Genomic DNA, 27,988 nt, shown 5'->3' with positions numbered 1-27,988 from the left:
TCGGTTAAAAAAATCTCGCTTATATTTTTACATCTCTTTCTCTAAAAAAAAAAAAAGGAAAAAACATTTATGACAATACTGGCTCAACCACTTTAACGAGATCCTCAAGCGATCTTTTCAAGACGTGCCGCCAATATTTCTCGCGTTCGTAAGCGTCCATCGATATCCACAACTGCGGCCGAAGAGTTCCCGCGACCTCTTGACTTACGTACACGTCACATCATTTGTTCCGGTCGACTCTAGAGTCAATTATTGAGAATCGCAAACGTTTTCCCCGTGAATAGTCCGGTACATCCCGGCGGAAAGAGGCGCGCTTTCAGCAAACGGTATTGTAAATGCCCTCTTCGTCGTCGCCGGTGCTCGCCGACACGTCGGATATCTCGGACAGCGCGAGCTTGACGTAGCCCCGATCCCGCTCCCTGGTGCCGTTTCCTCCTAGCAGCGGCGACTTCTCGTTTCGCGATAAATCTCGCGGTGGATTATTGCCGCCGCCCGGCTCACAAATTTCGGCGTAGATCTCTTCCTGTTTCGGGGGCGGGGTGGGTGGCAGCGGCGTCAGGCTGTCTCTCACCTTGGAGTACGGGGGATCCATGTCCGGGCTGCTGGTCTCGAGGACGCTGGTCGAGATCGAACGCTGCACTTGCGATCTAGACGACGCCTGCGTTGCCTGCATCAGATTCGTTTCCGACTCCAAACTGGCATATCGTTCCGGCGATCGCATACCGATCTCCGGTCGCACGGCGAACGTGAAGGATGCCGATTTCTTCGCCGGGTTTCTGCTCTTGCCACCCTGCGCTATCCTCGAGATCCTGTCGAGAAGGCTATGATTATTGCCGGTGCTGCGACTGTTGCTTCGATCGCGAATCGTCGTCTTCTTGATGTGCTCCAAACCCTCTTTCAAGCTCTGCAGTATCGGCTTTGTATCTGGCTTCGCTTTAATCTCCTTCAAATGCAGCTCCTTCAGTTGACTATTGTTGGAGGTCGGTTTTGGTGGAGCGACTCGAGGCTCGGTCGCTCTTTGGTCTAAGGCTCTTCTATAAAGCGATATCAATATCACAGCATATAATCGTTCCCGTTTTAATTAATTTATCTCATACACGTTAAATACAAATAAATTATTAAACGTACAATTATTAAAGAAAATAGGCGTTAATCTGAAGCGCGTTAAAAATTGAATACATAAAATTTATATGCTTTGCAGAAATATTTTCTCAAATTAAATCTAAAAAATTTAATTAAAAAGAAAAAAAAAAAAAAGAAATATATTGATATCACACACAAGTAATATATTTTTCCGTACGGTCAAGACTTACCTGCAAGCGGAAAGTAATCGCTGCATTTTTGGCGAAGCGAGCAATCTTGCCTCGGAGGGGCAGCCCAGTCGTGCTCTTTTTACCCGGGGCGCGGTTGGTCCGATGGCGACGAGCTCCAAGAGTTCCGGCACGGTGGTGTTAGGCAAGGGTCTTTCGGGCATCAGCGGTACCGCGCATCCGAGAACTATCGGCCCTCTGGTCGCGTTTTCCAATTGCATTAGGCCGCTGTAATCTCGTGGCAGCGGCACAGGTAAAGGTCCGGCGACTAGACGCACCTGGAGATCAGATCGTATACACGCGGCGATCGTATCGCTTTAATTAATTAATCTCGGAGTGCCGCGATAAGATTTACCCTCAAAGGCAGATCCCTTCTGGCGAGCTGATGAACCCTGTAGAGCACCGCGTCGCTACCGGTGTCGAAGCTGCCGCTCTGGCAGGTCGCGTAGAACTCGCCTCTAGTCGAGAGCGGCGCGAACAGCTCGTGTCCGTGCGAGTCCAAGCACTGGGCGTACTGATCCCGCTCCGACGATCTCGAGCACTTGCCTTCCGGGACCATTCCGGACGCGCTGGTCGTCACCGGTGCCCGGCGAGTGTCCTGGAAAACGGCCGTCAGCCGCAAGACCTCGCCGGCGCGCACGGTCGTCTTCGTGTAATGAGCCCGCAGGTTTCCGTTCTCTGCGAAAAAAATTGATCCGAAACTCGACATGCGAAACTTTAATGCAATTGACATTTTTTAATTCGCGACTTTTGTCTCCTGGTTTTTTCTTTATTTAAAAAAATTTTTTTTTAATCGTTAATACAGTTGCTTAATATGATTGGCACTTTCTATTCAACTGGCACTTTCCGAGATTCTAAAGCTTCCGCTACTCCATGACGCTGCAGAAGCGCAGCCTTCGAAAATGCTAATTTTGTTTTTAAATCGTTAATAATGCCGTGCGTATTTAACTTAATAGCACGAATAGCTAAGACGACCGTTTGATACTATCTTGACGTTCGAGGATCGCGCCGGCGAATTTCCATATGAATCTCATGCAATCGATCGTGTACCGTTGCACCGACGCTTAGGTATGATCGAAAGGCGGGGTGGCGAGCAATTAACGACAATAAACACGCCGGATAACGGACACCGACGCGAGTCGACGGCGTCGCGGGACTTACGGGACCTATTTGGCTCTCGTCGAAAGGAGGAGTTGAGAGAGATGCGCTCGCGCGAAGATTCCTTTTCCACCGTGACCATAATCATTACGATGGCATAATGCTCGCGCCGCGAGCTGTATCCGCGCGTATGCGTTCGCGGCCGCTTATGCACGCGCGTTCACGAGGACGGCTTTCACCAAGCCGCGTGCCTATTACGTTATACGTTTGTCGCGACGCGAGCCTCGCCTCGCGTACGTTTAAACACACTCCAAACACATGCATTCACCAGGCAAAGCTGCTTCGCAAAGCTGTTGCGAAACTCGCGAATTCGATTGCCGCGTGCTTTTAATTTTTTATTGAATTTAAAAGCATCGCGCTGAACGGAATTAGAAGTTTTACAGCATTTGCAAAAGTAGCTCTTCCGCCGAACGCAGTCATGTACTCGACACTCGCGCAGCCAGATCGAGAAAATATTGTTATTCACGCGGCGTGAATCTGTGAACCGGTACGAATAATCGTAAGGTATCGAGTCTAAATGACGACCCAGAGAAAAAACGAAACTAACGGCCTTTCGTTACCGTTAAGCAGACGAAAAATGAGTTTGGTCTACCGTTCGCCTACTCGGCGCACAATTGCCATTTCTTCGAACGCTACTTTCCCAAAGAATTACAAAGGAAATTTCTCGCACGGGAAAGGATCTAATATCGTCGGCGAGGCAACCGGTTGCCGCGGATCGCGGTGTGCAATCCGCAGTGGGCCGCATTTCCACAGACAGATCGCAGCGGGCGATAGCGCGGCGGCTACGACAGTTGACCCAAGGAAAATGCGGACTTGCCGGGTACAATAATGAACTCAACGGGATGTGACACGAGACATGTGTAGTAATACGAGCGGATTGTTAGAAAAAAAATCACTCACCCATTTTGGAGTGCGTCAACGTGTAGGCCCGCAGTGGTTTCACGAGCAAGAACGCCGGTACTCCAGCGCGCACCAAGGCGCCGACTCTTCTGTACACTCTGGCATTTCCGGTACCGCTGTTGTTGGAGACCACCGAGAACCAGCCTGCGACACAAAGATTATCGTTAATTATTTTATTTAAAAAGAAATTAAAAAATCATAAGTAAACGTTTTACGTTCTCATAGAAAACGCGCTTCTCGACGCGTAAAAGATTTTATTCTACGTGACGCGCGGGGATGATTTCGCTTTCTCGGAGAAGGATAACGACGGGATAACGCGGCACAGATTACCGATCGTACGTGACATTGTTTCACGGCGGCTGGGTCGTTTGTTAACGCTTCTCGGTTCCATTCCGCGCGCGCAAAACGTAACAAGCGTCGCGCCGCCACCGCACGCGCACGCCGCGTGGAAACTCGTTCCACTTTAAGGAGCGCGCTTTCGCACGGCGCGGAGAAAAACTCACCGGCTGGTTTCACAAACCTACGTTCGGGCGGCGTCGTTAAAATAAACCGGCGGCCAACTAATAATCCTTTTGCGAAATCCCGATGTCAATTTGATCTACTTTGTCAACGCGAAAGCAGTCTGTCCGCGTCTCGAAGCGAACGTCGACGTTTATAACAGCCTAACGAGATCCTAAGATCCAGTTTTGTAAAAGCAGTTTAAATCACCTATAACATTGATCGAGTTATGTCTTTATATCACGCTCAGTCGTGATTTTCGTCGTGGTGAACTGTCTAAGATTACCTCATTCTTTCTACTCCACTTTTTCAATCGATCAATTTAAATTTAATATATTTATATGAATAAAAAAAAATATATATATATATATTAATAAATTCACTCATCAATGTAATATTTTTTTTTTCAGTTATCTGTGCGAGAACGATGAAGCAGATTACTCGGATGGCAAACCGTGGATCACCGTCACGTGAGTACAGATTAAATCAGTAATTCGTCGTCGATTTGTGGCGCGACGTGGATCGCGGGGAAATTTATAGCCGAATATAAATGTGCCCGCTTCGGGGCACGGTATTTACAGTAAGAGCGTATAAATCGTCGAATCGTTTCGCAAGCGATTTATACATCGCGTTTCCGCCATTTCGAATTGATTTACACAATGAGAGCCTGTTGCTCACGAATCCAGACGACCGTGCCGCCCTTTTCGCGATACGGTCCCTCTCCGCAAGCGGATATTGCGAATGTTTTATCAGCTATCGGCCGTCTGGACATTTACGGCCAATTTCGGATTTATCGTTAATCGGCCTTCGTACCGCGCGATAGTCAGATTAAATCGCAACGTCTTCTTTCGAAAGGCGAAGGGATAAAACGTGCGCCGCGCGGCCTCACGGCGCGCGATAAATTTTCGATTAATTCCATTCGCCTAATTGGGTTCTACCATTTTCTTTGCGCTGGTATTCCCCCGCCGATACATCCGGGACAAATTTGAGAGACGCCGAACGTGCAATTATGCACGCGCGCTCGAAACTTTCGCGACGTGTTTTCGAGATGTAAAAGCGCGAGTTAAAGAATCTTACAAAACGTTAAACGTAGAAAGCGCGATAAGATAAGTTCCAATTAACGAGTGCCAATTAACCGGCGCGGAATTAAGAGAAAGCATCTCGAGCTACGAGCCATCCCAGCCGACTATCGGCGCCGGCTTTGAATTCGGATTTTCGTCGGATAATCTAAATGTGGATTATGGTAAATCGTTCCGCGATCGATACTTACGTTCAGTCACCGTGAAATCGTTGAGCGCGCAATCATCGCGGTATACTTGTCATTAATTCAAGAGTTACGGTCGTGTACGATTTCACCGCGCGATAGAGACGATAAAACGCACGCGGAAAAGTTATCCTTTGCGTATCTCAACGACTTCCGTGAGGCGGCGCGATACCGATCGGACCGGCAAAGTTTTCTCGTGGGACGTGCGTATCGTCCGCGAGAAAACCGATTGCGGACATAACTATTATACCGATTATCAAAGGCCGATTCATTCACGGCGCGGTCGTCCTGCTTGAAATCTATCTCGCCCTCGATTTCACTCGTTAGGCATACCGTGTCTCCGGTCTACGCCTACTACTCCGTTACCGATGTTCGGAAAACAGCAGTAAATCTCGTTCGACTTAATCGCCTGAAAACTAGGACGATTTATAATCTTATTAACATTACCGTCGGCACCTTCGTAATTTCTCTTCCTCTCCACTTTTCTGCGGACGAATCTCCGAGGCTACTAGATTTTCTTATCACCTTCTTCTTTTATTTTCTTTCTTTACTTTATTCACCCCGCTGGCTTCGATTATCGGCGAGCGGCGCAAACGTGCGCTTTGCGTTATTTGTAAATGTAATTGAACGCGCGTTAATAAATCAGGGTGTATATTGGAAAGCTCGCATGCTCGTGTCACCTGTCGTTTTAAGAGACGCGGAAAACTCTCTATTGCGGTTACGAAGTTATTCAAGAGATAGGTACCGTACGAATGGCCAGCCGCGGAAACTTGATGGTTCGGTATAAACCGTTACTCAAACACATCGCGGCATCGGGCCGTACAAGTCCGGCGGGTTGAATCGACGCTCAAGGCTTCTCCGGCTGTAATCTTGATCGAAGTTTAATCCTTTGCGGTCCGAGATAATATCGACGCCGCGTAGATATTAAAAAAATTCTCTTCTCACAACGATGTTACATAGGTTGGCTTATGCGCGCCGATAACCAATTTCCGGCGGGTTAAAAAAAAAGAAAAAAAAAGAAATTTCAAGGACGGTATACGTAGGAAGAAGTCGATCACACGCACGTCCACGTTCGCCGGTTCGATGATTAACGAAAAACATTAACGGTCCACGGTTATAAACGAGACATCGACATTGACTCGCATTAGGAATATCTGACAAAATAATTATATGCGCGGTGAATGATGAACGTGTTTTGCGGCCTGTCTCGATTAAATATTCATAGTTGTCGTTTGTTTCATCTGGCTTAAAATTTGGCTTGTAGATAAAAGTTAAGCGTGCGACCGTGCTCACGTATATTATCGGTCGATCAATCTTTTCAACGGAATACAATTCCTGAGTCCAACTAATCTGAATATTTCATAAGCGGGCGCGATAATCATATTCGTATGCTAATTTCTCGAAAAGAGAGAAGTCGGTAATCGTATACGTTCCCGAATGCGTGCCATTGGAGTATTCAGATCACTCTCATTACGAGCGGAGGTCAGGGCGAACGTCCAAGTAAGAGTGAATTCCATTGGCAACTTTCACGTTGCGTAATCGTTGCCCTCTGGTCGCATATATGTATACCTACGTACGCACGTGTGTACGGCTATTTCTAGCACGTGCCATGTTACGCGCAGTTAAAAGCAAGTTTCTATGCATACGCGATAACGCGCAATATTTCTTTTACAAGAATGCTATTTTTATAAATTTAATTTTTTATCTAACAATTACTAGGTTTTTTTAAAACTGGATGCAAATAAACTTTATTTTAGGTTGAATACGTCAATTTTTTATTCTAGAAAATAGACATTTGATTTTACAATTGTTATCGTAATAATCGCGAGCAAAGCTTATGCAAAGGTTTCGAGATTTAACGCGGGATATTGTCGCGCAATTAACATCTCGCTTGTCTCAATCATTTTCTAGGCATTACGTCATGGTCGTTAGCTTCTACCTTCGCAAACGAGATGGTAATAACCATATAGAATATGCTTCACGATTTACAACGCTCGATGAACAATTCGTTTAGACCCGCCGGGACTTTTGAGCTGCGTAGCTACCGCGCCACTCGATGCATGAAATTATCTGTCTGCAATTGAGAATTCCTGTTCACGCTACCGTGTTCGATTTACCGACGTTAAGCCAGCCGCGATGTTGGTAAACTGGAGCAGATCCGCTGATTAAGTAATAATAGACCACGGCCGCTGCAACCGTTAGCCGTATTTTTGCCGGAGCGATTCCGCGAGATCGTAATCTGGTTGCTAAGCATCGCGGACGAATTTTAATTTGCACTTCCCAAGCATATTATATACCGCTTCGTTGTCCACAAATTAAAATTTTCTTATCGAGCGAACGAGCATCGCTCGTTCAATCGCTCCGAATTGATTTTCGCGTGCGCGAAGCTCCCGTAAGAGTTGGCCGGCGTGGAATTTCGCTCTCAATTGCGGCCACGCGGACTCGCCGATCTACATATGTATATTCTATCGCGACTGACACGTTCAATTTGCCGCGTTCTTGGCCGCGAGTGACGTGCAAAACGACGGATGGCAGAGTGAATGGAAAGAAGAGCGAGGCGGGGCCAAGTGTCTTTTTTTCTTTTTTTTTTTTCCTTGCAAACTACTCGCTCGTTCACCTCTCGCTTGCTCGTGCAGGCCGATCTTCCGTGAACATGATGAGGTATACATAAATGATACGTGTCAACGTGCCAACACGAAGAGACGGCCGATTCCTGACCACAGTTCAACGTACAATTGCGTAAGGCAGGCCTTAATTTTTTTTTTATTTTTTTTTTGCTCGCGTCCAGCTCGCACGTTCGATCGTGCGAGAGGAAATTCATGCCCTTATGCCATTGCCAATTTCGTATGTAAATGTCCGGCCGCCCGCGTAATACAAGAATCAGAATAAATAACGATCGACGGATTTTTTTTTTTTTTTCTACGCGCAGAGTTCTTTTTTACTGGGGTTTTTTTTTTATTCATCGAGTTTAATACGCGTATGGTAGGTAAGTCAAATTAATTATTCGAAAAGATTTGTTACCGCGTACATTTTTTTAATAATAACTTAACGCACTTTCTCTTCGCTATTCCTCAGAACTATGTAACGCTTGCAAGATCGGTTATCGTGCGGATCGCGAATTCTCGCGTCGCGGTACTTCTTAAAATATCGCCCACATCTTCGCTTTCACTTTCATTTTTCCTCGCTAGCAGCATTTTCCTTGGCCTGTCGATGAGGCGACGCGTCGCGACGTCACGACGTCGGAAGACGATAATCTTCGTTTCGGGACTTGCGCGCCTAAAATTCCGCATTTTTTTTCGACTCCGTCGTCTACATTTTACATTTCGTTTCCACTCGATTTGCATCACGACGTCTGATGGAGAAACGCAGTCGTTAACAATTTTATCGGCAAGTGTCTGCACGCGATCGTTATCGAGATCGATCGAATAACCGCTCAAATGCCGAGAGATTTTCGAATTTGCAGTCTCGTCGTATTGATCATACAATCACGCGATTGTTAGTCGCCGGTGATCGACAGTTGGCCCGATTTTCACCTTCTCCGTTATTCGCACAGGAATTTCATCCCGCTAAATTCAACGTGTCGCAAATTGATGATAAACGGCGCGTTCGATTGGCTTCGACGGGGCTTTTCGTCACGTCCTGCACGATATTTGTAGAACGACGTCTTCGACCCATCACGCTGAGTTTCTGTGAAGTCACTCTTCTTCGCTTTCCCTCGGCGTACAAATCTGTGTCAATTTACGTTAAAATTTCATTTACTCTCGCGGTACAAAAGCGAGTCAAGCGAAAGACTCGGCCGCGAGAATGCGACAAGAATTAAATCTCTACGTATCTTTTTTTTTTTTAAATAAATTTTTTTATTTTTAATTTGCAAGTACAACGAGATGGCGCGTGTAAAAAGCGACCGAGAGGTCATAACGGAGTGTTGCTAACGAGTCGCGAGCTCGCTAACAATAAGAATACCGGACGTTCGCACGCGTTTGTTATCACGCGCAACAGCATGAGGGGAAAGGCAAAGAAGCCGAGGAACGAGATTGCGAACTTTCTTCCTTTCTATGCACGCATCGCGGACGACTTGGCAGATTTACGCACGTAAACGCAATTCGCGTACTGGAGCTTCCTAGTTGATCTATCCATCGAGGTAGGATCGGCATTATAGTGAGTAAAAAGAGAAACTCAGAGAGAAAGAAAGAAAGAAAAAAAAGCGAGAAAACGGAAGAAAAGTCTTCCGAGATATTCTTCCTGAAACGCATTGTCGGTTATTTTTTTCTGTACGACTTTGGGATAATTTTTTATATGATTAATTTTTTCCGTCAAGCTTCGAATAATTCAGAGAAGTAAATTAATTAAAATTAATTATTGAAAGGTGTCTTTTTAGCTTGTAAAATATTAAATAGGACTTAAATACGCTTTTAGATCTAAAGCTAGACGCACGAATAAATCGCTGCAAGGTTTTATTTCACGTATTTCGTTAGCATTAAGTGTCGAACGTGGTCGAGATCGTAGATATCTTTTTATTTCGTGTACAAAATACTCGTCTTAGCAAGAGCACGGTCGAGCTGATGTACAGAATGTAAACATAGCCGGACTAAAACTTTCTGTTTACGTCCAGCGTTCAGATGTTTTTTTTCCTACTTGGACATTAGGTCCGTCGCGAAGACGGTTGTGTTAGTAAAATTTCGGTTACGAAAACGCCCACAAATCTCGCGACACCGTGCCGACCAATCGCGTGCTTCCGTGTTGCTAACTCGGTGGGGGAGTTCAGTTCGTTGCGGATTATTGCGCGACGCTGATCCTGCAGTTGGCCTCGGTGCACTTCCGTGTCCGATTGATCGATCGCATCGGGGATTTCGTCGCGAGCGATCCATTTTTCCGACGCGGTACGGTATATCGTCGCGTTCGTCCCGCAGCGTCGAACGGAATCGACGCAGTGCGTCGGCTTCGGACTTTGGAGACTCTGAAGAAAGTGCAAGTGAATACGCGGCGCTCGACCGGCCGTTTCACCTTCGGTTCTCGCGCGGGTCGCGGAAACGATGAATCTCGGCCGGAAGTCAAGACTCGGCGTCGTTCGACGGCCTTTCATCGAGGGTGAGACATCGGAATACGACGGGTCGCCCAAGTCGGCGTATCTCCGTGCGCGACGATGACGTCTTTGGCGCCGAAAATGAGCCGCCATGTTCTTCGCCGGTTCCCCTTCCTGGAGGCAGAGCCACGCGCGGCGATAATTAGTAATTCCTCGCGGAAATGAGCCTCCGCCATGTTTTTCGCCACTTCCGTTTCCGGGAAGAAGAGTGACACGTCGACGCAACGAGAGCGAGCTGGTCCCGAGACAATTAGAAATCAATCGCGTTTCTTTCTTCAACGACGCGTCAACGTGCCAGTGTAAAAAGTGTGCGCGCTACTGCTACGCGAGTGAATTTCGGACGAAACCACTCGTTGAAACATTTCTCTGCGGAAAACGAAAGACGCTGCGCGGCGTATAACCTCGCATGGAAACGTGAAGTCTCGTATCGCAAGTGGACGCCAGAGGTCAATCGTGGATTCGACGAGCACCCCCAGATGTCTCCTATTGTTGGACACCATCACCCGTTCGCAGAGAGAGAGACGAGGATGGAGATGCGACGCAACTTTCACAGCTGACGCAAACGGTGAGTCCGCATACAAATAAAATATTAATTAACAGGGAAAATAATTTGTGCCTAACAAAGTTTCACGCCGCGCTTTATAATTAGTAAATTATTTTAATTTATTCTAGATTTTTTTGAACAATTTTTTTTTGTAATTTTCTTTCTTTTTTATAATTACGATAAACACGTTGGTTCATGGAATAATTAATTTATCGAAGCACTGCATTCTGCGAGATGCACCGAGTGCCTGACATGAGAGAGTCTCTTCTTGATTACGCGGAATTATTTACAAAAGTATTCTTTAACGTTCGCGTTCGTCTCGGAATTAGTTCGCAAACTTTTTCTCTGCGGGGCATCGATACTCTCCGAGCACACCCCGTCTATCGTTCACATAATCGCGCGAAATTCGTGACGCTCGACCGCTCGGCGCGGCCTTGACGAGATCCTCGCGATGTCGGGTCGTCGACCTTCACATCCCACGCTTGCACCGGGAGAACGAGTCGTCTGGACCGACCATCGGACCCTCTCCTTTTCTCTCTCTCTCTCTCTTTCTCTTCTCTTCTCTTCCCGTTTCTATTTCTTTTTCTCTCGCTCCTGCGCAAAATTCAACCAACGAGAAATAACCGAGTCACGGGCGCGACGCGAGAAATTTTTCTACGAGATCTTTCACCCAGGCATCGAAACCGGGCGCGTCCTCGCGAAATTTAGCTCGCGGACTCGCGTCGGGACGGTGCAAAAAAGCAGATCCGACTATTCCCCTCCTCCGTCGGGTTCGCCGAGGCAATCTCGAACGCGGTTACGCAACCGGCCGATATACTTTCGTGGAGTTCCGAGACAACCGGGATCGAGAGCTAAATGCTTTCTCTCCTTTCCAACCGCGGGGATTACGACCTTGTCCCGGCGGCTCTCTCGTCCCGCGGCCACTCTCGATTTCCTCGGAGCCGAGCCGAGCCCGATCAAGCCGGCCGTCTGCCGGCTAACGCCCGACGGAGCGCCGATTTCTTTTAACCTCTCGCGGAAGTCCCGGCGAAGGAGCTACGAATTCACACGGCCGTCAGACGGCTCGATTATCGCGTCACTTACGACAATTAATTTTTATTCATTTTATTTAAATTTAGTTATACTTTATTATCGCGCGTGACGTTGCGCTTTCGCGCGAAACGTTCGTTTCATCATTATATCCCCCGGTGATGCTTGCGATGCAGTTTTAATACGCGCGTGCAGATGCCGCGTGATTTACATCAATGTTGTTCGTATAATAAACTCCCGCGACTACTCCTGTGTCTCGAAATTTAAGGCGAGGCTAATTTTCGCGCGCCGCGTTAAAAATCCGGCGCTCGTGCCCGCCGGGCGGGTGGTATATACCTCCGTTGCGTTCCCCCGCGAAATCGAAGATAGCTAATGGAATAATAGAATGGCCGGGCATACCTATGCGAGTATTGTTAGCGCTTTTAACCGCCGCACTTTGTTCGCTTTCGAAGGAATGCGCGCGCGTGCGCCCGTGCACCGTTCCGACATCGCGGCACAATGCACGCGCGGTGTGTATTTCCCTCGGGGATTCTCGTGACCGGTTTGCCGGAAAGAATCGCGGCTCTCCGTGCATTTCCCTTATTACCTGTAAGCGCGGCGTGACCTTGCGATCTCGTAATATCAGGAATTGAGCGCTGCTCGAGCGAAAAGCATTAAAGCTCCCCGACGTGGATTACTTACGGTAATTATTAACGAGGTGCATTTCGAAGGACTTGGAAAACGTTGCCGGACCTTCTCCGAGACAATTCGACGGATAATTTCTAAATTACGGCTCTCGACGGAATAGGTTACTTGAAGAATGATCGCGCAAAGTTCTTCGCGCTCGCCGAATGCGCCAAGCTCGGTCGCGGCAATTTTTTTTTCGCGACAATTAATACACCGAAATCTTCTTGCAAGATGGAATTAAACACGTCGTTCAACTCGCTTCGTAGGATTTTTATTTATTCGATACTTCTCGCGAGGAAACGGTTGAAAGGAAGCGAGACGAATAAAATTTAATTATCTGACGTCTTGACGATGATAAAAATTTACAGCTACAAACGATTAATTAATTACAGATTATAATTATTCTATGCAAATTATATATGAATATTGTATACGCCGTTAAATGACAAAACGAATCAATTAACTCCGTATCGTTCTATAATAACGCCAGAATAAATCTCTTACGGTCGCACATAATTTTTCCCCGAAAGTAGGTTAATCTTTTCAAGAATGTGCGGTTTGTGAATAAATTTTTTTTTTTTTGCCTTTTTTTTTTTTAACTTCTCCGGGCAATCTTTCCGGAATGATCGTCACAAGTGAACCGTGCAGATTCGCCTCTGCATAGTGAGTCAGGCGTATCATCAGCGCATGCACAGCCGACGTGAGGAGATGGTCTAACATTATCTCGCGTGGTCATAATACTGGAAGCGAGTTCGCGCCGGCAAAACCGGAAACGATCAGTCGGATTACGTGATCGGAGGCACCGTTGCCTGTGCACCGGACCCGTTCGCCCATCCGCGCTAAGTACGCGCTCGCGTACACACGTACTCGTCCCTCGTGCAGGTCGGGCCTACTACCGGTAATCACGTTAGCCGCGGCGGCCTCGCTCCCGTCCGCGTTGCCAACACCGCTGGTGGACTCGTTCGATCACATTAAATCGGTATTACCGCCGCCCGTATCCGCGACTTAGAAACGACTCGCTGCCGAGTATTTCAAAGTCAAGATCTATCTCGTCGAAAAATCCAATTTTTTTTTTTCTTTTTTTTTCTCTCGATGAGTAAATTATTTTTTTTTTTCAATTAAATTGAGGCCCGAGCGGAATACAATTGAAATAATTAAATTGGCGATTTTCTCGTTATAACATTTCTGTAAACGTAAGATTGAGAAACAGCTCGTTTAATGGATGTTAAATTAAATTTCCTCTTGCACTCGTAAGTAGTTTCCAATCAACTCCAACATCCGGATTAATTGTGAGATAAAATTTCCTGCGCCTGGATGCTTTTTCCGCGTGCGTCGAGTTAATCGTATTAACGGGCGTGTTTTATTCCCCGACAAGTCGGCGGCTAGAGTTAGTTGTGGTCTTGATTCTACTTGATTGCACGCGGCGGTACGTGAAATGCGATACTGAACGATATGTTACCTAATAATAATAACGTCGTTTTCTCTCGATAGCAGGGACTTTCTGAATTAATTAACAAAATGTATTCCGTACAACTTTTGTCTACTTATATTTTTGAAGAGAGGGACGAGCTTGTTAAATTTTCTGCGAAATTTTCTCCCTTTTTTCTTTCCCGGGGGTGGGACGTGAGGCGACTCGACTTGCAACGTAATCCCTCGCGCGGTGCAACGACAACGTACGCTCGGGAATTCGCCGCTGTCCTTGTAATTAAGGCCATCGCGCCGCTAGCGTTGCGTCGAGCCGCGGTGCCGATGCGGAAAAGTGCGGACCGAAACGGATAATAATTGCTTGCGGCTGGGGCCCCCTCGATACGACATTATAAAGTCATCACCGGCAAAGGGGGCACGCGCGCTATTCTCGGTACCGACTCTCGGACTTTTTTTTTTTTTTTTTTTCGGGCAACGCCGATCCGCGGCGGATCTGGATCCTCGACGTGCCGCTCATCAATTATGAGTTACGATCGCGCCTCGAGGCTCCGCCGGCAATCTCGGCCTCGAATCGAACGTCCTCTTCTTTCGCGGCTGACGATACCTACAAATTGCCTATCCCGCCTTTTGACAAGCGAGTAGTAACGTCCTTGAGCGTCCGCCGTAGACGGTTTCTTCTTAGAAATGACATAGTTGTAGGCGTTAAAAGGTGAAATTGCCAGGATAGATATTTGTCAGGGCGGAGAAATAAACGGGGGCGAATAAAGATCTCGCGAGTGGACGCGCGCGAGTTAACGGGAAGGATCCTCTTAGCGCAATGCTCTCCGACAGGGTTCGACACTTTGACGATATTACGCACCGCGCGCGGCATCGCGAAATATTACGGCGTTCATGCACGGAGCGCGTCATTAGGGCGTTGCGCCGACGGCGACGGCACGTCGACGCCGTGGATCCGCTCTCTCGAGAAAACGCGCGGAAAATGCGGAAAATTATATTCCTCGGCGGCGCACACGAGGAAACAGGTTGATTTATAAATAACGTGCGGCGGCAACCGAGGAGGTGCCGTGACCGCGGTATTTCAACGAGCGTATAAATATCGAGTGACGAGATAGCGAAATAAATCTGTTATTTAAATCGTAATACTCGGCGTAGATATATTAACAGCTTGCCGATACTTTCGGTGCGCCGAGGTGGCCCGCTGCGAAGCGCTTAATATTCATCGCGCGAAGCACAATGTATCGTCGACGTGTGTTCTTCTCGAACGCCTACCCTCGTACGTATGGCGGCGACGAAACAGGGCATCGATTAATCGTCTTACGTAATATATCGATGCCGATACGATGCGCGTTTACGCCCCCGTCGTCCCAGAAAAGAGAAGGCGGTAATAACGCGGCTCGATCGCCGGTTTGTCTCGCGACCCGACACCGCGAACCGTCTCGCGGAACGTAATTGCACCGTCATTTCCACGCGCGTGTGTCTGACGAACGACTTACACGGCTCGTACCTTATGCGCCTCGAGTAAAAATTCGATTTCTACTCTATCACGTCGAAGTGAAATCTAAATCAAGTGTGATACAGGCGGCGATGCCAGTTTCTGGCCGGCACGGAATTGATTTCTAAATTATATTAGCGTTACATAATGACACAGTCGGCTTATTACAACGCGTTTTCATTTATAACTCGGAGGAGTAACAAAGTGCAGCTTTACACGTTATAAACATAATACGCGTAGTTGTGAAAACGTGGTTAGATAATCGCCTCGTACGTTCTTGCGGTACGGATTTATTTCACGCCGTGCATTATTCCGCCGTGGATTCATCGCCTTCGGCGCGCCGTGATAAATTCGAAGATATCAAATGCACCTCCGTATCTCCGAGACGATATTCCGCCTATTTCACCGCGACTTTTTATCGCGAATCGTTAAGTAGGTTAATAATTGATTATCGCGCGCACGCGACGTGACCCACAATCGTAGTATGTCACGCTAATGGGGTTATAAAGAATTGACTCACGCGCGTTCATTTTACATGCTAATTTTCAATGCCAGTCTCCGCGAGACAACGCCTGCCGCGCCGTGCATGTATACGCGCAGCGGAGAATCTCTGCGAAGGGTTTGAGAAATACGCGAGGTCCCGGCATACATCACGCGAAGCGAGACCGAGAGTAAACCAGGGATCGCGACTAGGCGTTCGTTGAAAAAACGTATTCGAGATTGATGTATAAGGTTGACGAGCGCAGCGAGCGGCGGGCCGGAATAAATTATGTTAACAGCAGGTGTAGCTGCGGATGCGCCTCTTTCTCTCTTTTTTTCCTTTCCCTCTTCGTCGTAGCTGCGCGAAACGTCGCGGTTGAGAATCGGCGCGGTGCGTAGGGCTAAACCGACGATAAACAACGATAAATTCCTCCCACCTACGCGGACGGGACCGTACGAGAGAGTCTGGAGTACGTGTACGGCAATACCTCCTCCTCGGGAAGCAATTTCAATGAGCTCGCGCACAGCGCGCGGCTCAAACGTGCCCGCGAAGCTGATGCATAAATACCTATAAATATGACACGGCGGGGCCCGCAGTAACGTCGCATATTAAATTACATTCTTAAGCAGCCGACACGCACGCTGGGGACCGGGCGGTACGGCGCGCATCAAGTCAGGCCGGGGTCTGATTAAACGCAGCCACGGTACGCAATTGCGTCGGCACAATGAGACGGACGGAGAGAAAAGAAGCTGCGTTGGGCGGGCGAACGCGAGACGGAGAGAAACGGTCGTTCTGGGTATTCCTCGGTGCTCGGAGACCGCGCTATTCGGATTCGAGCGGCATAAGAGTTGTCGGTAAGACCCGGGGGAGGCGGGGAAGGGAAAAGAGAGGTGGATACGCAAGGACGAAATGGGAAACGGGACGGGAGAGAACGAAAGAAAACGAGTAGGCATACACCACCGGAGGCTAGGGATGCTAATTATTCTGGTTCATGCGAGCAATTTGTCGACTACCCGGGGAACGTATGTTTAATACCCGCGGGGCTCCCGGGTGCTCGCGGGTATTTACATCTGCGGCGAATACCGCGGCTGTAACACCGACCAGCGTTGAGAATTATCGTCGGGGATTACACAGGGTGTCCCGTACGCGAGCGCTCGTTCGAGCCCTTTACGGTGGCGGGATCGCGTAAGGGTAGTAATCTCGAGACGATGTGCACGCGCGCCTTCGCGGGGTCAATAGAAACCCACACGATTTTCTTAAGCCGAGCTCCTCCGGTTCGTTCATTATCACGTGCGCAAGCGAGTTCTTTTTTATTTCTTTTTTTTTTGCTGTTTTTTTTTGCTGTTTTTTTTTTGCTTTTTTCTTTCCCCGGCGCTTAACAGAAATTATGCGCCAAGTATTTCGCTCAGGCCTTGGCGCTGCGTCTGAAATATTAGTGCAATTTGTGGAACGTGTGTCTGTGGCATGAACGCTCGTGCGGGAACTGCGCATCGATTACCATAAGTAATATCAATTTCACGCTTGGCGGCATTTTTCCTGAACAATTTCGACGCAACGGTAGGCGAATCAAACTATTACGAAAGATCGCTATTAATTTAATAACGGAATATTTTTTTTATTACGTTACACATTGCTCTCGAATTAAATTTGTAAAAATTTACAAAGAAAATATTCGTGTCTAATTAAATAAATTGTTAAAATACGAAATTATTTTTTTATTAAAAAAAATGGTCTTAAAATCGTTCATCTACAGCGGTGGCGTAGTTTTTTCTCACTAGAATATCAATCTGCGAGATGTACGTAGAGTCCACTTTGATTCTTCTTCCCGTTGCGAGGAAGATTACTCCAATTTCACAGTAGAAGCACGTGATATTAAGCCGCGATCGAATACTTGATTCGCCGGAAGCTGTTCTTCAGGGAGCCTTCTCACAAACACACAATTCGCGTAACGAGAATAGAGGAAGAAAGATTTGTTACGTGCGCTATCATGTTCCGATCTGAATCCTTGGTTAATGGAAGTCGCGGATATTCGATGCCGAGTTAAAAGTTTGAGGCAACCACTCGCTTGAAAGTTTTCGCGAGAACGGGAAGAAAGTCCTTCGTTTTTCCCCGGGGGCAGCTTCCACGACCCACTTGTCGATTTTTTAGACTTCATCCGATTATTCGCGTCCGGAATTCAGGTAGATAAAGTTTTGCAAGCGGACTTTCCGATGTCGAAAATATTGCGGCAGACCCAGGTTGTTTTCGATACCGGGAATCGGTCTCGTGTATCGATGGGGACGATAGGACTTGGAAATTTCTTGGGCGTGGCTATTAAAATCGGTTATGAAAGGCTGCTGCGCGCTGTCACGGCGGAGACGGGTCCGCGCGGAATTGTAAAATTCTAAGAAGCCGGGAATGGCCTTCTTTTCGCGTTGCACAACGCCGCCGCGCCTCCTGCAATGTGTGCCCGACACAATAATTCATTTACCGAACGGCGACCATAAGTCTCATGTTGGTGGACGTTGCCGCGCGCTAATACAGTGCCTCTCACACGCGAGAATTCACGCAGAAAAGCCTCTTTTTCGCGCCTCGAACGAAGAACGACGTACAATAAGCACAATGGCGCTGTGTCGGCGAAGAGTGCGGCTATTTATCTTGAAAATTTTTCTCCGATAACTCCTTACAGAAAGAGTTACGAAAAATACACTTCACGCAAATTCTATTACTTGAAAGCGAAATACGGGTTTCTTTACAAAATGCATACGTAATCGTATATTCTTTTTAAATACCAGATGCGATTGTTAGACAAATAGCAAAAAAGCTTGGCGCGTTAATTGTCGCTTGTGTATAATATATTCCGCATTAGTCTTACCCCGATAAGCACTTTGCCGCGCGATCCTCAGTCTACAATTTGCATCCGAAGGACGGAGCTCCGATTCGTGTTAGGCGCGCGAATGTGTGGAGTACCTCGATATCTCGCGGATGCATTATCTCGTTAAAAAGACAACGAATATTCCGCGCACACTTTAACTCGCCGGTATTATCGCAATTTCAATTATATTATTCCGCCGCAGTTTTCTGCGCGATCGAACGACGCCTTAACAGTTACCTCGCGAAAGATAACGGCAAGTTTACGATCAGAGATTTTCTCGCTTTCAAAATAATATATTCACTTTACCTGTCGACTTTCGGGGGAAAGAAAAATTCACCTCTGCATTTTTTTTTAATTTTTTTTTTTTTTTTTGCGGAAGAGTGACCACCGCCGTGAATTATTGCGATATCTTTTCTAAATGATATACTATTATCCGACGGTCAGCACCGCAAATGGTTTATGTCGCTGCGTGTTCAGATTATAATTTTAATTATCATAATCGCTACGAAGACAGCGCTTTAATACCCCCGCAATGTTTTACGAGATTCATGAGGCGGACGTCGCAACTTTTAGTATTTGTGGCCACTTTAAATACGCTCTTATAATTCACTCTTAATCCACTCGCTTTGTTACCTCGCAATTTTAATCGCTCGTTATTGCGCCCCGCGATATTTATCGACAACGTCATCGGCGTTTCGCGATACGGCGCGACGTAACAACATTGAAATGCAGCTTGTGTATCAAGGCGGTTCAAGGTACAAGTGTAAACACCGGTTTGAAAAGGAATAGGCCGTATAGATACGTCGCGCGCGTTTGATTGCCACGCACAAGCCGACGATTGCGCTATTGAGAAAATCGAGCGGTAATTCTTGAAACGTAAACGTGACAACCGAACCTTGAAATACATCCCACTGTCGACGTGATTAATATACTAATGCATTTATTACCTACGTCCATTCGTAATAAACGATTCAAATTAAAAATCTCTATGGAAGAAAAAAAAAAAAAAAAGGATTTTACAAATAAGAGATACGTTAAGGTACATATATTTTTTATTAACTCGTTTCTTTCGATACATTCATGTATTTGCGTGATGAGAGTCTATGTAAACCGGTACAGTTGTATATTTAGCGTATCGACCGCGTACAGAAATCGTGAAAGTAGCCAGCGAGTATTTTCAATAGCCGCGCGATGCGGTTATCGAGGGACACTAATGCGAGGCACAGGTAAACGACAATTAATGCTCCGTTAAGTTTTTCACGGCCGTCGTATCCCATCGCGATGCCTCGGCAATTGCGGAAGCCCGCGTTCCTCGCTATCCATTAATACGTTAATTGATAAAAACCCCGGCGGCTGCTCTCCCTCCTGCCGCGCGCGTGTTCAGGTGCATTCAGCGCCAAGCACTTTTGCTCGATGATACCTGAGATCTGCTGGGCTTATACGCGAGAGATTAACGCCCGATTAATACGGGCCGGGGCCCGTAAAATATTTTCTACACCTCGAGAGCGTTGTTCTCACGAAGCCGCGCTCGCAAAACTGGCAGGAAATTAAAAGTCGCGGCTCGCAGATGCTCCGCGCGCGAGATCCGATTGCGGCGCCTCTCCTCCGATCGTTATTATTTCTATAGGTATATAATATTGTATATATACGGCGGAAATAAAATCGGAAATCGCTTCGATTTTATTCGCCATAAACTGCGTGCGCCTTCCACGTTGACCTCGATGCCGGCGCGCGGCGTCGGCATCCTCGCGCCGTCCAAGAAGCGATCGCCTCGCGCCCGGGAATTCTCTCGGGCCCGCGGCTCGCGGTCGTAAAAGGCACTAGGAATACGCCCCACGTAGTTAATACCGGCGGGATGGTGAACTTTCGATTTCGCGCCTCCCTCGCGTTTCCGAGGTTTATGCAAATCTCGGAAGCGCGCGGAAGAAGCCGGTGCAGGTTGAGAGGAAAAACGGGCGAGAGAATGATCGAGGGAGGCAGCATCGCCGGGATGCGCGGCGCGAGTTCCGAGAGAATCCTCCCCGTGCCTGCGGTCTACGTGTACTTATATACGGGCGTTTGCGCGCGTTTGTGACGTATTTCTGGCTATAAATCAAAGGGTTATGCATAGAGAAGGCGCAAAACGCAAGCCACCACTTCCGCCCAATAACGCTTCAGCATCCACCGCGTTCCTTCTTCACCCACTACTGAACTCCGACACTCCGAGTGACTTAAATCGCGCTCGAGGCTGTAATCGCTCGGTCATGACGAATGGCTTCCAGCCGCGAAGCCGCTGCGGAGTATTGGTGATGGGGCACGTTGTTCTTTGTTATTTATCGAGACGTGTTTAATTATCATGCAAAGGTAGCTTCGAGCCTCATAAACTCGTTTAGTCCGCGTAACTAAAGCACTCAAACGTAACATCGTCTGATGAAGTCCGTGGAAAAAGAACCGCGCCGGTGGGAACTAGTTTCTTAAAAAAGTATATTTGAATTACGTTATCAAATTACGCGTCGGTTCGTGTATTCTTAATTAGCCGCGTATAATTAATATCACAATTATTTTTATATAATTTGAGAAACGGAAAAGTAAGAAGCTTAAATGAGATTTTTTTACGAAGAGTACAATATTATTTCGTAAGTTGATAAAATTGTAATTTCGTTCAAATCGTCGTGAATTACGCAAATTCAATATTTTTCTTCTTTTTTTTCTGTTTTTTTTTTCCCTTTTTAAACGACTCTTTTATATTTAAGTAAAGTCACGATCGCGCTTTCACGATAGATTCACCCGTCTCTAAAGTTACGTCCGTTTTCACTTTTTTTTTTGTCGCTCCGCTCGGAACGAGCGCATAAAGCAACTATGAGCAGTTAACAGACAATCCGGCACGATGTGAAAGAAAACGGTCCCGAACAAAAGGTCAAAGGGGTTTGGTCGTGGCTTCGCTCGCGGAAGTCGTCTTCTCGAAAAGTATTAGAACTGCGCCAAGTAATACCAGAGGTTGCAACGTCACGCGTCCATTCCGCTTGCGTAAAATTTCGATAATAACAGAACGACGACGGAAGCGTAGCTTTAAACCCACTCTCAAATCGTGCCTTCTCTGCGTATGCAAATATTTATTATCGATTAGCAGCGAGGGTAGTTTCTTCGCGACGGAAAACGAAAAGTCGTTCTTACGCGGCTGATTATAACATCGCGTAATCCCGCGCTCGATCAAGCGCTCGCGTGCATTCACGATCGTTTGGAGTTATTTAATCCGCTGGCACCGAGCGATACCTTGACGCGAATCGCGCGAAGTTACATCGGGATTAAGGGTGGGACTTCGTTAGCGGACGATTGTGCCCAAGTGCAACCGATATCGGCCTACGTTAAGGCGACCAATTCTAACGGTGACTAATTGGGCTGCATCGGTCTGCATCTCACAACGTTCGAGGTCTTCGTTTTCTCCCGCGCGGCTGTTTGTTGTCGGATCGTTTTTGCCAAGCGGGTCCCTCGACTTTCGCTGTTCTATCTCGCGCGAGCGAGCGGAGTTTTCGCTGCGCTCGTCGACGTAATCTCGTCCCACGCCAATCCGACGTCCGTACATTTGTAATTTATGTTGGGCTCATTGAAATAAAAATAGAAAAATTAACAAAAAGAAGAAGTATTGTCAGGCGTTATGTTTGATATGAGCGGGGTATTATTCACGGCCGTAAGTCACTGACCACCTACCCGCGCCCGGAGTAACTGAATAATACGTTAACGCGTTTTCCTCGGTCTTTCCTTTTCTCTCAGCTATTAGGTTTTCACCTCCCTCTCTCTTTCTCTCTTTTCCTTTCTGCGCTCGCTGTCCATTTCGTTCGCTCGGCTGATGCGTCGGGAAATCATTGTAAGATTCGTACATTCGCGTATGTTTTGCGCGCATAGACATTATCGCGAACGTACTCGCGAGTATTACAAGCCAGGACGATATTAAATTATAATTCGCGATACGCTCTGCCGCGTTACCTCATACTTTCCTTCACTATTTATAGGCCGATGTTCGTTTCGCTCGCTCGCTCGCTCGCTCGCTCGCTCGTACGTACCGTACGTGCTTCTTGCCAGCGAGAGCTATGAACCGGCGCCGGGAGTGCACGCTAACACACTCGCGAGCGCGATTACGGCCGTGAGAAATCGTTGTTGCCGGCGTGGCAGATGCAACGTGTGTGGATGCACCGCACCCGAGAAAATTGAAACGTTTCTATGTAGATTACGCGCAAAGGCGCCTATGTGTATTTCTGTATATTGAGTAATACCCGTCGAACGGAGTCCCCTCGCGTTGCACGGTGCATTTTTACGTTCACCGACGTTCGATGTTTCGCAAGTAAGCTGGCGCAACAGTACAAGCTAACGTAATAGCGTAATATTTGAGATAGTACTCACCGGGATAGCCTTCCGGGATGACTATTTCCGGTCCCACTTTGACGTCGTGACGGTAACGATGCATCAGCAGCGTAGCCGTGACTCTGAGCGATCTCTGCTGCTGCTTGTACAGCAGTATCGGCCTTCCACCGGCACCTTCGACCCTGACCACCCTTGGCAGTGAGAATCTGTCCAGGAACTCGCGCAGCGACATGAAACCGCCGCCGGAACCCGCGGCCTCGGCGGTCGCCTCTCTCGAGCTCGGCAACGAGTCGTCGCCGGTTCCGGTCGCCTCGCCGCTCGACAGCGTTGAAAATTCACCACTCGACGACATCGCCGGGCAGTACCTTTCCACAATACCTCGCGCACTAAATCCGTTTCTTCGTTTTCCTTTACATGTCGTCAGTCCGCGCGAACGGTACGTATGCGTTTCACGTTGCCGAGAGGAAAACCTTTTCTCTATCAGTATCGGAAATCAGGTGTAGACAACGTTCCCTCCGTCCGCATACTTAATGAAAATAAATTACCGCTTAACACAACGACTCGGTGCATAATCCTGAAGTTTGAAAAATCGTTGTCATTATTTTGAGATCGTAAAAAAAAAAAATTTTCTTTTAAGTTTATTTAAAACTATTCGTGCGACTTTAATTATTAAAAAAAATTCGTGCAACGCTGTTCTCGCATTCTCGTTCCTCATCGGCGATTCGCGTTCAGGAATGTCGGAGTGAAACGTATTTCACTATCTCCTCCCCTCTTGTCTTTATCATTTTTACTGTCTCGCGAGAAGTGACAATCCCGACAGTGATACGCTAGTCGTGAATCGCGCAAACTAATGAGTGATTACAATCCAGGCGTCTCGGACAATGATGACGATGATGAATTTATGACGATGATTATCTCGCGTGGCATACCGGTGTGTCGCCACCGGTGTTTATCTTTCAGATGAGCGGCTCTGTGTGTCGCGAAACGTGGGCGGAATGGCAAAGCTGCACGCGCTCTGTTATGTTACTTGCGAAACGTCGTCATCGTCTCGGGGTTGTCTTCGAGGCCGTAACGAACAGTAAACGCGGTACCGCGGAAGACGAGACATATCGCAGCGAATGGGATAATTTACCGCTAAAATATCGTTGCAGCTTTACCGCTCGGTATTGTTTCCTTGGTCTCTTTCAACATACATTTCGGCACAAGCTAAACGTTTTCGCTACAGTTAGCCCACTCGTCTCCTCGAACTTTCTCCGCGCGTTCTCGACTCCAGCCTCAATTTTACTCTCCGATTTTGCAAAATCCCGGGGATTTTCACGTAATTACGAACGATGATTCGTGTTAGCTGCCAGGTACGAGAGCGACGCGGAATATAATTTATTCATGTCCGCTGTCGCGCGCAAGTCCATAATGCACTTTCTTGAGTGACTTGCACCTGCGACATTCCACGGCTACGCGCATTCGCAGCGATATTGCGCGCACCGCATACGAATGACGGGAATTAATATTCTACATATGTAAGGTACGATGCGCGGGCGAGGGACTCCGGGCATTACCCGCAGTTCCGGTTATGCATACGCATGAGAATGGGGAGTCTTTTTTTTTTTTGTGTAAGTCCGCGGCCCGAACGTTTTCCTCCCGCGACTTCTGTAATCGCCATGTAATGGGGTTTTAATTGCCCGTGACTAAAGCGACCGTGACGAAGGTATCGTGAATTATTACGGCGACCGGCTATGACGCAAACGCTTCCTCGCGAAACCTCCGTTTTTCCGCGTTTCTTGCGGCCGTTCGTTTGTCCCGTCCCCTCGCACGTTAGTACGCACCTTGTATACGCGAACGAATACTCGCTATTCCGCTCGCGTGCGCCGATCTTTTTCAGAAATCGCGTTTCCACCTTCTTCCACGCGGCTTACGGCGAACGGGGACGACCTGCGTTCCGACCGAAAATTTCAAAGGAAATACGAGCGATTGTGACGAGAATAGTTTCCCCTTTTGTCGAGGCTCGGTTTCATTCTTCGTAAACTTCACCTTCCGCTTTTGTCCGCGGCTTAAAACTGACGTTCGTCACGTACAGGCTGGATGTCAAAATCTTAAAGCGTACGCGTCTGTCTTGTCGAACGCGACGGCAAGCGATTCGGGACGGGAAACGAATTGCGAGAATTCGCGATATCGTGTAATTAAGCCGCATTCACGCGGAGTTAAACTAAAAAGCCTCGTCGCGTGCATAATAGATTGTACAAAGTGAAAGTGCGGATTTAGCAATTCGTCCATTAGCGTCTATTCTAAGGCCTACGAATGTTTTATGTTTTTCGCGTTATTGTGCGCGTGCCGTGAACATCCCTGATGGTGTTTTTTTTCTTTCTTTCTTTTTTTTTCTTTTTTATCTTTTTCTCTAGAAGACTTATCGCGCCGCTAGGCACGTAACCCTGCCCACCGATTTTAATCGAGCTTATGAAAGTTTCTGCGTTGCGCGCAACTTTCTAACGATATGATGATAATTAAATACCAGGAACAAAACAGGGGGTTTTAATTTGAGTATAATAAAAACTTTCCGCGATAGGGTCTAATATACTTTAGCGCGGTGAAAGTAAATCAGGAATACAATATTGGAGCTCGTTGGTAATTAATATTTTGCCAAGCAGAACGCAAAAGAAGTGCTAATGGCTTAAAAAATTATAATCAAAGTTTCAAATAAATAATATTATGTAATAAAAAAAATATTATAGAGTGCTAAAAAATTTTTTTAAGTCAAACTCGAATTATGCATTTAACGTACTTACAAATGTATATTTCTATTTTATTTATTACTTCTTTGAAATGTATTTATTATATCTTACTCCATATTCCGAAGAAACGAGAAGAAAGAACAGCGTTGACGAAATCCACTACGAATATCACAATTCCATTCTAACCTCTAAGCATCCGGTATTTTTACGATGTTTGGAGCACGGTGCTCTGATTCGGCTCCAATCACTATAATTAATCCTCACTCACCTCGTCGATCGTCGGAACTTAACAAAGCTCTGTTATATTCAAAATTTAATCGTCCTACGAACCATTCGTCTCACACACGCGTGCAAAGAAAAAAAGTAAAACCGAAGCACGTGTCAAGATCACGCGACACCTCCGAGATTTGTGTTCTCATAGAACGAACTGTTAGATTAAATTGTCTTAAACGTCTTCGTCAATTTTAATGTCGAAGTAACGATTTGAAGCCACTGGGAGTTGAACTCCCTCGCGATCCGCGATCTCTCGCGGGTTTACGTTCGCGCGAAATTTATTTCGGTACCCCGATCAATGAAAATCTCCGGTGTTTCGTCAAGATCTTCTCTAAAATCGGATACATATGGCACGTTCGACCCATCGAACGACCGGTCGATCGGACCACAAGTTGCGAGGGGACCTCGACACTTCAGACGAGATCGCGCGACTAAAGTTCGCAAACCCGTAGAGAGCGCAGAGACGCGGCGGTGCGCTAACATCGAGCCGTGTCTCCCCACTTCGTGAATCCCCAGTTCAAATAAACTGTATCGCGCAGGCTCGCGTACTCCGGGAATTTCTTCGCGAGTCATCAAGCCTTTTCCTTGCTTGCGATCTACCGACTTCTCTCCTTGATCAGCGCCCGAAACGTTTCGGTAAAATTTTTTTTCAACCGCAAGAGCGTCCGCGAACACCTAATTTAAATTACAGTTTGACGCCCCCTTGTCTTTTGGAAATAATCGATAAATGAAAAGCAACTGTTAAATTAATTAATTTATTAATGTAGGCGACGGAAAAAATAGAGAGAAAAAATAGTCGATCTTGAAATCGGAATCCATCCCTCGTTTTTTACGCCAGCTATCTTGTCATATACAACGGAGCTACTGCCAATTCCGATCGCCTTAATTTTTTAAGTCTTGATCGTAATCCACTCTATATTATCGACATGGCTCCATTTCCACGACCCAAATTTCTTACGTGTGTACGACAGGACTTTTAATTGAAAGGCTCCGTGTATCTCTTCGTCGATCAGCGGCATAATTTTCGATCTATCACCCTGGTACGCGATTCCGAACAGGAAACAATTAAGCGCACGCGTGTTTTGTGAGAAAATCGCTATCCCAATTTCGCTTGTTATAAAGCCGTATTGTAACCGATTCAGATACATATCGGGCATATCGCGCGTAATCACGCGGTGGCGATTGTGCCTATCGGTTGTAGCAGGAATGCAAGGATCGTGCGCAGCGAGCCTTGGATCGATCCACGTACGACGCTACGGCGTAACGCTGCACTTATTTCTGCGTGGCTGCGCCGTTAAAGTGCAACAGCGAGAGACAGTCGGCCGGCGAGAGAGAGTTCAGGTTTTCCATCGATATTTCTTACGAACGTGCGTCGCGCTCCCAACATCGGGTTTGACACGGCGTAAAGTTTGAAACGAGACGCCGGAAACGGCAAGAAACTCCACTATTTGCACGCCTTGATTATTAGTCTAACAGGATCTCAAAGGATACCTCTCATTAAATCGCTGGTTTATAATTAATCTCATTTCTACGCGTTTTGTCATTGAATTAAAAAAATTTTTTTATTTAATCTGCAATAAGAATGCTATAATACTGTAGTATCAAAATCTGCAAAGACACAGATGTACATTGCGTGATACGTAAAACAGGCAGAAAAGTTTAAAAAGAGCACGAATTAATAAATTACGTAGCAATATGTAAATTGAGATGTAGCAGTCTTATCGTTGTACGAGTTCTGTAAATTTTTTTTTTTTTTTTAACGGCCTTTACGCGTATAATTATAGCCACATAAATGCACTGACACGCATTTGCCGGTGCATTTACGGAGTGATAATAAAGCTCCTATAAAGGCCCACCGAAGGTTAGCATAAATTTGTTTTTCAACGTTTATTCCTCGGGATATATGTTAATTTCTGCAAGCAACAATTTCATAAGTACGTCCTACAG

At 46.8% G+C, this 27,988-nt stretch overlaps 1 protein-coding gene across 2 annotated transcripts; it reads right to left on the bottom strand.

The window, feature by feature from the left end:
- Window positions 1–27,988, bottom strand: LOC139113566 (uncharacterized). 2 transcript variants are annotated; one of them, XM_070674798.1, is made up of 6 exons: window positions 25,955–27,988; window positions 23,082–23,616; window positions 3,369–3,512; window positions 1,666–1,988; window positions 1,314–1,588; window positions 1–1,034 (listed from the first exon to the last, which is right to left on the bottom strand). In XM_070674798.1, the coding sequence occupies exons 2-6, from the start codon at window positions 23,392–23,394 to the stop codon at window positions 317–319; spliced, it is 1,773 nt and encodes a 590-aa protein (XP_070530899.1). In that variant the 5' UTR covers window positions 23,395–23,616; window positions 25,955–27,988; the 3' UTR covers window positions 1–316. The 2 variants fall into 2 exon arrangements, with proteins under 2 accessions (XP_070530899.1, XP_070530900.1); XM_070674799.1 differs by having other exon boundaries at window positions 26,037–27,988.

Source organism: Cardiocondyla obscurior, linkage group LG03 (assembly GCF_019399895.1).
Source record: "Cardiocondyla obscurior isolate alpha-2009 linkage group LG03, Cobs3.1, whole genome shotgun sequence".
Taxonomy (NCBI): Eukaryota; Metazoa; Arthropoda; class Insecta; order Hymenoptera; family Formicidae; genus Cardiocondyla; species Cardiocondyla obscurior.
Note: the sequence above shows the minus strand (reverse complement) of the source record. Positions and strands in the feature narration are given on the sequence as shown.